The sequence below is a fragment of the Hipposideros armiger genome, unplaced genomic scaffold, assembly GCF_001890085.2.
Source record: "Hipposideros armiger isolate ML-2016 unplaced genomic scaffold, ASM189008v1 scaffold_3, whole genome shotgun sequence".
Taxonomy (NCBI): domain Eukaryota; kingdom Metazoa; phylum Chordata; class Mammalia; order Chiroptera; family Hipposideridae; genus Hipposideros; species Hipposideros armiger.
The window spans coordinates 3,140,301-3,150,378 of record NW_017731353.1 but is presented as its reverse complement, the minus strand read 5'-3'; the positions used below and the strand labels follow the sequence as shown (position 1 = coordinate 3,150,378).

At 55.3% G+C, this 10,078-nt stretch overlaps 1 protein-coding gene and 1 non-coding gene across 2 annotated transcripts in view; one reads left to right on the top strand and one right to left on the bottom strand.

Annotated features, from left to right (window-relative positions):
• Positions 1 to 4,184: 4,184 nt before the first annotated feature.
• The window catches only part of MIGA2 (mitoguardin 2), a 24,136-nt gene continuing 18,242 nt past the window's right edge, over positions 4,185 to 10,078 (bottom strand). The window contains exons 12-16 of the mRNA XM_019637986.1: positions 8,819 to 8,917; positions 8,375 to 8,509; positions 7,433 to 7,486; positions 6,538 to 6,654; positions 4,185 to 6,225 (exon numbers count right to left, since the gene is read on the bottom strand). Of these exons, the coding sequence (XP_019493531.1) occupies positions 6,019 to 6,225; positions 6,538 to 6,654; positions 7,433 to 7,486; positions 8,375 to 8,509; positions 8,819 to 8,917 (612 nt within the window). The 3' untranslated portion in view covers positions 4,185 to 6,018. The remainder of the gene's footprint in view (positions 6,226 to 6,537; positions 6,655 to 7,432; positions 7,487 to 8,374; positions 8,510 to 8,818; positions 8,918 to 10,078) is intronic.
• On the top strand, positions 7,516 to 7,589 carry TRNAV-CAC (transfer RNA valine (anticodon CAC)). The gene has a single exon. It is a non-coding gene; the product is annotated as a tRNA-Val (tRNA).

Below are 10,078 nucleotides of genomic sequence, written 5' to 3'. Positions count from 1 at the left end.
CCCGGCCCCCCTCAGCTGTGCTTAGCTACCTACCTCCCCATCTGGCCCAGCCTGGGCTGGTCTGTGTCACCTGGCCCCATTTCCCTGTCATCTGCCCTCAGCCACCTCAGGCACTGCCATTATTAGCTTCTGAAAAGCAGGAGGTGTGAAGAGTGGGCTGTGAGTTTCCCAGAATAGTCCCCTGGTATAGGGCAGCCATCCCAAGTCTGACTGCATTGCCCACCCTGGTTAGTGGCCATTTCACTAATGAGCAAATAGGTCTAAAGAGGCAAAGCCCCTAAAGCCCTGGCCTGTCTGGTTCCAGGGTCCTCTTGCCTCAGGGAGCACGTTCCAGGGAAGTGATGAACAACAGAATGAGAGGGAGTTATCCAGGGTGGGGTTTTCCTGACAGAGGGAACAGCATAAGCAAGGGTCCTGAGACAGGAGTGTGGCTAGATGAAATGGCAAGACAGAGTGAGGGGCGAGGCGCTGGGGGTGAGTGGGGAGTTCAGCAAGGGCCTAGCCACCCATTTGAGAGCCACTATTAGTGGTGAGGACAGACGGCAGTTCTGAAAGATGGGTTGGTTGGTTGGTTTGGTTGTGCTTTTTAAAAACATTACAATATAACATTCATACAAGAAATTCCAGAAATCGGATGTGTACAGCTTGGTGAAGTTTCACAAACAAAACACACCTGTGTAAGCAGCCCCTAGATCAAGAACCAGGACCCCGGGAGCCCCTGAGACCCCATCTATTCACCCCAGGGTGACCACCATCCCAACATTTACCACCACACATTAGGTTGGTATGCTTCTGTACTTTCTATAAGCAGCATCCTACAGTGTGTCCTTTTTGTGTGAGGCTTGTTACACGAGCATTGAGTTTGTGAGAACTGTCGATGCTATAGCCTCTGGTTGTAATTTGTTCACTCTCGTTGCTGTGTGGTAGTCCACAGTGAGAACACAGCAGTTTATTTTCCATTTGCCTCTTAATGGACATTTGGGGTGTTTCCAGGTTTGGGGTGTAACAAATAGTGTTGCTATCTTTGGTGTACTTATGGATGTATTTCTGATGCTATGCCTAGGAGCCATTGAAAGGTCTCATGAGATAGCAGAGATGACAGGTCAGACCTGCTGTGTGGACAAGGGGCAGGGCGGGGGGGGGGCGTGGATGCTGCAGGGAGACCTTTGGGAGGCTGCGAAAGCCACCTTCCTCCTCCCTGAGCTGAGGGTTAGACCAGTGATGCCCCTGGAATCACTCTGAGCATACTGGGAGGTGGTCCAGCCTTGGTCACTTGTGTTATCTTCCCAGCAGCCTGCAAGGAGCTCTTAATGATCCCAGGTTATAGCTGACAACAGTAAGGCTCAGAGTGTCCCACCATTTGTGAGGTCACTTGGCTATTACGTGGCAGAACCAGGTTCTGAACCACCCTGCACCCCATGAACCAAATTGCTGGCTGCCTCCTCCCACTGCCCTATGAGTCCTTGGACAAGCCCTGAGACCCAGGCTTTTCCAGAGTCCCCAGCTGTCCCAAGTAGAGTTGGCCTTCACTCTGGCCTCTTCTCTGGCAGGGAGTTCACAGAGCGGCCCTGAAATTAGAGGCACAAAGTCTAACACTGGTTTGTGCTCAAAGTCCCTTAGGACTCTTCCCATGTCTGAGCCTGTTTCCCGGGAATGTGTCAGTTGCTGCCCTCTAGGTTAGAGATTCATTCATTCACTTCAGGAACTCCTGGATTTGAGTTCCTAGGTAGTCCACTGTCTGCCAGTGAGCCAGGGTCTTGGGGCCTTCCCAGCTCTAGTCTCTGGGATTCTGAGCTTCTGAGGACATTATGTTACGCTAGAAAGGAAGTGCTTGAAGACTAATGGGGACAGAGGGAGGTGTCAAAGGATCCAGGAGCTAACTCAAAAGGGCTCCCACTGGTCGAATGTGTGAACATTTGAGCATCAGAAGAATGATTCTAACTGCACATATTGAATAAATAAAAACCCATGAGTCCAGGGGCCGGCCGAGTGGTGCGTTGGCTTGGGACGCCAGAGGGCCCTGGTTCGGATCCCACATATGAGGGCCAGTGACACTGCCCTCTACAGCTAAAATGGTGAACAACAGCTCAACCTGGAGCTGTGCTGCCGGCAATGGCGTAGGCTGCAGCGGGCTGCCATGGGCTACCATGTGTAGCCAGGAAGCAGCGTGAGCGGCCAGCAGCCGCTGTGAGTGGCTGTCCAGAAGCCGGTGACTGATCTGCCTTGCCCGGGAAGAGTGCGATGATGGTGCCAACTTGAGCCAGTGAAGCAACATCTTCCACTAGACTAAAGAACAAAAGGGCAGCAACTTGTCTGTTCCCATCCCCCAATTCCCCAATAAAAATCTTTAAAAACAAACAAACAAAACAAAAAAACCCCCCATGAGTCCATAGTGGTATTCATAAAAGGGGAAAAACTCATTGCAGAACGCTAGTCAGCGAGAGAAAAAATACTGACAGATGCCATAAAATGGACGAATCTCAAAAGCACCATTCGATTTGAAGCCAAGCACCAAAAAGACCACATACTGTAGGATTCCATTTACAGGAAATGTCCAGAAAAGGCAAGTCAAGAGGAAGAAAGTGGATTGGTGGTGGCCTGGGGGGCTGGGGGGTTTGCTGCAAATGGGCACAAGGGACTTTTCGGGAAATGTTCTTAAATTGTATTGTGCTAAAAGTTGCACACCTCTGTAAATTTACTAAAAAACCATTAAAGCAAATGCAGTTTATGGCACACGAATCATACCTTAATAAAGCTGTTTAAACCAAACCAACCTATATGCCAGCATTGGAGGCAACTATCAGCTTGCAAAGAGGGATTCAAGCATTTCTCCTTTGCAGGTGGAATTCGAGTCCACCTCCAGTTGATCAGGAAAAACTTTCCAGAATCCCAGCAGATATTAGAGGATTATTGATACGGTTTTTTTAGGTGTGATTATGGCATGCCAGAGAACTACCTTTTTTCAAAATCTGCCTGTTCAAGGGTTTAGGGGTGAAGTACATGTCTGAAACTTACTCTAAAACATTTTTTTACAAGAAATGGCAAGATGTTCATTACTGACTCAAGGTGTTGGTATTATGGGTACTTTTTTAAAATTATTTTATTGGGCAACAGCCATGGTCATTGGTTACACGTTGCTTTCATGCTACAATGGCATAGTTGACTCTTTTAAGGAGGGCGCAGCTCACAGTGGCCCATGCGGCGGCAATCAAACCAGCAAACTTGGTGGTATCAGCACCACGCTCTAACCAACTGAGCCAACCTGTCACCCTGGGTACTTTTTTTTTTTTTTTTAAAGATTTTATTGGGGAACTGGGGAAGGGGAACAGACAAGTTGCTATCCTTTTGTTCTTCAGTCTAGTTGTGGAGGACGTCGCTTCACTGGCCCATGTTGGTATTATCATTGTGCTCTTCCCAGGTGAGGCAGCTGCTCACAGCAGCTCATAGCAGCTCACGAAAGTGCACGCCAGCTCCCCGCCAGCCCCACTGCAGCCTACGCCGTCACCGGCGACTCACGGCAGGACAGCTCCAGGTTGAGCTGTTGTTCACCGTCTTAGCTGCAGAGGGCAGTGTCACTGGCCCTCATGTGGGTTCTGAACCAGGGCCCTGCTGCTCAGAGCTGGTGTCCCAAGCCAATTCTTAATCAACACGCCACTCAGCCAGCCCACAAAGTGAAGTTTTTAAAAAAGTACCTTTCAATTAAACATTGTGCCATTCAATTGCAGGTGAAGATATTTGGAGATCTGGCAGGCTCGGATCTGCTCTCTTCCCACCTATCCCAACCCCTCACCGGCTCCAAGGTTTAGTGACTAAGCCTGAGTCTATACTTCCAGCCTGATCAAATACCCGCATCTTACAGATGTGGACACTGAGGCTCAGAGAGAAGCAGCCTCACCTAGATGCTGCCTGAGCTGATCCACACCCAGGCTGCCCAACCACGTATCCTTCAGCTTTTCACTGGCCCTTCCCCTTCTTCCCACTACCTCCCAGGGGCCCTCCCTTCCTAGGGCCTCCCCGCCAGGCTGCCAAATAGCCCCAAGTTGATTCAAAGCCCCACCAGCCTGCCCTTGACCTTTGCCTCCTGGAACCTCCATCAACCATCACCTCAAAGAGCGGGTCCCCAGCTCTGGCCCAGGAAGCAAACGGCCACACATGTACCCAGCAGCATGGCTACGTGGAAGGAAATCCTTTCAATCATTTATTTGACTTGAAGTCGATGCACACCCGCTCTACCATACAAAAGTTGGAAGCTGCGACAGATCAGTGCCAGAGGCAGTGAAAGGAATTGTAAACAAAGACAAAATGAAAATGCCACTTCTGTGTAATTTGGGAACACATCAGAGTGGGCTGAGGCCCAGGCCCAAGATTACATTCACAGCGCAGGGTAAGTGCAAATGAACGGAATGTTGGGACGGAGGAGGGCCACCCCTGGTCCTTCCCTCCTAGGAGGGCGTCGCATTGACCTCGACCTCAGAGGTAGGTCTGGATCCAGAACCAAGGTTGTGCACAGCCATCTCCTAGCCTGAGGTGGGCAGGATACCGGGAGGAAAGTGGGCTCGCAGGTGATGGGCCATGCCCAGCATCTCCCCGCTCCCTCCCGCCCCAAATGGGGATGATCACCCCACCCCTGGGACCCCTCTGCCATTCAAGGGAGAGGGACCCCCCAGCCTGGGGAGGAACCAGTCCCCCAAACCCAGAGAATGGAGGACTGGGAGAAGTCTATTTCTGTTGCAGAACTCTCAACCTGGACAGGGGCAGAGCCTCAAAATAAAGTGTTAAGGCAATAAATAAAACATCCCAGCTCAGGTGAAAACACCGTAAGAGAAGTGAGTCTGCAGGGCTGACGAGCCCTGCAACGTGGGGACAAATGATGTGGGACAAGTGCTGACCGCCCCCATCTGGAGGACCAGTGGGGAGGACCACTGCGTGGCTCGAGAGCATTTGTGCGCCCAGTGGAGGGCTAAGTGCTGGGCGGTTTCTTGTCCTAGCGAGGGCTGGGGAGCTAGCCTAGTCACCTACACGCTCTGACCTCCCCGACATGGTCCCCAGGCCCCTCACCCCTGGGGCCACCAACAGCAGCACAGGTGACAGGCCTGGGCTGATCCTTGGTCAGAGCCTCCAGCTCAGTGCCTAGCGCCACCCCGGGAGGTGGGTGGGAGCAGGGGGACCAGCCCCACCCGTCTGTCTTTGGTGGTGGCAGAAGTGGGAGTAGGAATGAGTCTTTGGCAGGAAGAGGGAATGTCAGAGGACAGCATCCTGGTTTGGTGCTTGGGTTTGTCACGGGCCCAGTCCCTGCACAGGTATCACACAAGGAAAGCTGGCCCTCCACTGTCCCACCTCCTGATGATCCAAGCCTGCTGCCCACCAAGGTGACCCAGCCCCACTCAGAGGCCCCCACCCTCCCTCTCTGTTGTTGCAAACTCTCCAGGGTGATGGCGGGGGTGAGCAGCTATCAGGACTGGGCAGCCAGGTGCCTGGATTCTGAGACTGTCCAACCCAGTTCCTTCTTACTCGGGGCATAGGTGACCTTCACCACAGAGCCCTACCACCCCCATCTTTCACCTCCATCTCACCAGCCCCACTTGTGAGCAGCCCTGGGGTAGTGGGAGGTTTTGGGGTCCCACACCCAGGGCATCCCAGCTCTGCCTCTCCCAATTCTCCTCACAACACCTTCCTCTGTCTCTCTCACTACCTTCCTCTCCCTCAGGCCCCAATGGCTACTACTGGGCCAGCCTGTTTCCCCAGGGACAGTCTAGGGCAGTCAGGCAGGCCCCTAGGGGCTCCATCCCTCTCCAAGGAAATTTGCCCGCCAGGCCTTGGGGATTCTCAGACGATGAGGGGGCCAAGGTCACAGGCAACTGCCTTGAGCCACCATGGCCTAGGCTCTGCCGCAGCTGATGGCCACAGATGCCCAGGCCCTTCCGTGCCAACCCAAAGGAAGCAGCGGGCGCCTTCTGTTTGCCATCACCCACATGGACGAGACCCTGGCAGCCACCCCTCCCCAGCCTGCTCCTGCCACTACTGCAGCTCCTCCAGGGCGCCGTTCCCTCGGGGCAGCTCGCCGTTGAGGCCCGTGCTGCTGGTCCCCGGTGCCCCCAGGTAGCCAAGCAGGATCTCACTGCGGCGCCGGGACAGCTGCAGGATGTCGTCCGCCAGCGCTGGCACTGACGTGTAGCGCACGTTGTCCAGGTCGAACATGTCCCTCAGGTACTGCACGATCTGGTGCTGGGGTACAGGGCTGGGTGGGACCTGGGCCGAGCCCCTGCCCCCCACTGATGGCCCCCAGAGCCCCCTGACCACCAGGACTGTGACCAAGTCTCTTTCGTCCTCGGGCTCCAACCCTCCCAGGGCGTCCTCAGAACCACTGAGCCAGGCTCCCAGTGGAAGGGGCAGCACAAGCTCTCTCCAGGGACCCCACCTGCCCATTCTCGGGGAGCAGGTTCAGGCCCTCATTCCACTCCTGGCACCTCCCAGGGCTCCAGTCCCAAGGGCCGGGGCAGGGCCCAGGCAGCAGCGGCCACAGCACTCCCTGTTTACCTTGAAGAAAGCACAGACTTCAGCGAGCTGGGGCTTGGGTCCCAGGAATCCGAAGGCCAGGACAGGGCTAACATGCTCCGATACGGAGTAGAAACGGGAGATGAAGCCATCGGGCACCTGTGGGGGCAGCGAGGCTGAGTCTGGGCTCCTGGCAGGCCCTGGGATCGTCTTAAGAGCTGGGCTTAAGAGGGAGGCCTGGCTCATTCACATTCTTGCTGGGTGACCCTGGGCAAGTGACTAGGGAAGGCCATTTTCACCTCTGCAGAATGGGGGTAACCTCAGGGCTGCTGTAAGGACTGCACAAGGGGAGCGATGGGGACGGGGGGCTCAGCACCGGAAGCGTCTACAGTGTGTGGCGGAAGCAGCTGATAATAGCTGGGAAGCAGAGCCTGGCTGGCAGAGGGGAAGAATGGACTGCAGCCCAGATAGCGCAGCCAGCACTGCCCTGGGTGCAGATCACGCTCAGCGGGCCAACGGCGAGGGGGAAGGCCACTCTGCCTGCCCCCGGGGGCATCCTGCCCCCACACCCAGACGCCTCCACAAATCAGCCACCACCTTTGCCCACACCCTTCCTCCCTCTAAGGATGCCCCTGCCCCTCTGCGGATTTCTGGTTTCTTTGACATTTCCCGACGGCCTCCTCCGTGCTGGGCCCTGCGGGGTGAGGGAGGTTAAGCCACACCTAGTCAAGGGAGAGGTCCTGGCGGGACAGGTGGCCAGTGCTGCGACAGAGGCCAAAAGGTGCAGCCAGGCCTGAGGGCTCTGCAAGGCCTCCCTGTACCAGCCCGTCCTGCCCCTAGACCAGGGGCCAGACACCTGAAAGGAGGGCCAGCTGAGCTGGGCGCCATACCCAGAGCCCCCACACAGCACCCCCCGGGACCCTCTCAGGTCACTCACCATCAGCAGCCTCCTCTTGGCTTTGAGAACCGACCAGCAAGCAGTGGCCAGGGCCTAAATCAAAGATGGGACCCAATGAGGGTGGCCGGTTGGCTCAGTTGGTTAGAGCACAGTGCTCACAACACCAAGGTTGTCGGTTCGATCCCCACATGGGCCACTGAGCTGCGCCCTCCACAACTAGATTGAAACAACTACTTGACTTGCAGCTGATGGGTCCTGGAAAAACACACTGTTCCCCAATAAAGTTTTTTTAAAAAAGAGGGGACTCAATGGGTGCCAGAATAACAGGCCAGGCCGGCAGCCCCTCCCTATCCCCTAGCCCGGGAGCAAACCCTCACCCCAGCTCAACCCATCCCAGCAGGAACACACGGGGCTTGGTGCCTGAGCTCTGCTATTTCTCTCCCCTCAACTGGAATCAGACACACCTAAATCTGTATCTTGACCCTAACGTTTACCCTTGCAGGCCCCTGGACTAGCCACTGAATGCCTCTGGGCCTCAGTTTCCTGCTCTGTAGAATGGTCGTGAGCCAGCACTCCACCTCATTCAGTGGTTCTGGGCTCCACAGTGATGGCCTAGAAACTGCCTGTAAAGATCAGCTCCAACCCTCTCAGGACCATTCCCTGCCCCCGCTCCGCTGCCTAAGTGGCGTGCCTGCCCTGCAGAGGCCAGAGCTCAGTGCTCTTCTACTGTTCCTCTTCTTTTTCCATGTTTTAACTTGATTTAATAGGATGCATTTAACTTGAATAGAATTAACGACAGCACAGAACAAGTACAATTAAGTGAAACCATAGCACGAAGGGAAAACGCACAGCATGCTGGTTCTAAAGTGGTGCTGAGGTGAGCTATGGGGTCCCCAGGAAGCCAGGGATGGAGGGAAGCGGGGACCAGGCCAAGGTGTGGGGTCATGTGAGTGTGTGCTGGGAGTGGGGGCAGCCACCCACCGTCTCCTTGAAGCTGTCCGAAAGCCAGCGGTTCCTCAGGACGGCGAGCACCGAGGATGGGGGGTTCTCCAGGTCCTCGAAGGCATCCATGAGGATGAAGTCCAGCACGATGTCGAAGAAGCTCATACACACCACCTGCGGGAGGCAGGCTGCTCTGAGGCCCGGGGTGCCCAAGCTGCAGGACCACGGTCCAGATGGGAAGACAGGCTGGAGCGGGCCTGATGGGAGCACATGGGTGGGCAGACACATCTCCGCTCTGCAATGGCGGGCAGCTGGGGCCATTTCCCTCACAGCCTGGGCCTGGGGCAGGGCAGGGCAGGAACTGGGGGCTTGTAGCAGTGATGGAGTCAACTCAGACCCTCAGAATCAAGGCAGAGCTCGGCACAGGCCCCCCACCCCGACCCCCGCTCAAGGATCTCAGGTGTTTAGCACAAACCAACTCACCCCGCGGCCCTCCAGCTCCAGCCGTGTGGTGGTCCAGGTCTCCGGCCGCAGGGCATAGCTCAGCATTTCTTCATAGCTCTCCAAGAAGCCTTTGGGGCTCTGTGAGAAGAAGCATAGCCTGTTTTATTCCTGGAGAGACCCCAAGACCCAGCTGGACTAGATCCACAGGGAAAGGCTAGCCTGTGGATAGGGGACATACCAAGGTAGGGCCTATCCCTGAGCAGCAGCCATGGAGAAAACAAGGCAAGAAGGGCCCCCTGCCCCGCTCAACGTGCCTCTCAGAGACCAGGGCATTTCCAGGACAGAGCCAACACCAGGCACCCCACAATGTCTCCAACCAGCTCATTCCTGAGCACCCACCAAGAGGCACACACACCACAGCATGAGCTCAGTTTGGAAGGATGGGTGAGGACATAAGGTTGAGTCAGGCAGCCAAAGATCCAAATCTCTATGACCTTGAGCCTCACTGGTGAAATGGGAGAAGCTATAGCCCCGCTCTCATAGGGCTTTTCTGGGGGAGTCAATGAGCTCATGCACGTAACACAATCAGTCCAGTGCCTGGACCTCAGCAATAAATAGTGTATAAGACCTGCTGCTGCTGGTATGAAACTCAGCACACAGGACGAGTTCTTCACCCTCCGGGACTGTGAGGTTCAGAGGGGCACAATTTGCAGGTGTGGATGTGCACTTATGGACATGGGAAACTGGTACACGCCAAGGACTGTTCGAATACAGATCAACTCATTTAACTCATATGGTCCTATGAGGGGCATTTTGCTATTACACCCACTTTACAGATAGGAATACTGAGGTTTTGGGAGATCAGTGATGTGCCCAAGAGCCAGGCAGCTGGGCGCTGACACAGAACCGCATGCACAGGTTGATGCCATTTATACAGAACCATGGGAGGAGGAGGCACTGGGACGAATGTTCAGCAAAATGTGAACAGGGTCGAGTTGGAGCTCACTGAGTAATGAGAAGGCCAAGGCAACCCGCAAACAGGCTGCAGGATGATGGGGCCATGCTGGGTGGGGTGAGCCCAAGGGCTCCTGGGCCCTAGGGGAAAAGGCAGGTGAAGCCCTCCTAGGGACAGAGCTGGCCGGCAGGGACTCATAAGACAGTGATCAAGGTAGAGGGAAAGGGCCGGCCGAGTGGCTCAGTTGGTTAAGAGCTCGCTCATAGAGCTTGAGCTCTGAGCAACAGCAGTTCGAGTCCAGCCCGAGCTGAGCAGCCGCTGAGCTGCCAACTGGTAGCAGGATG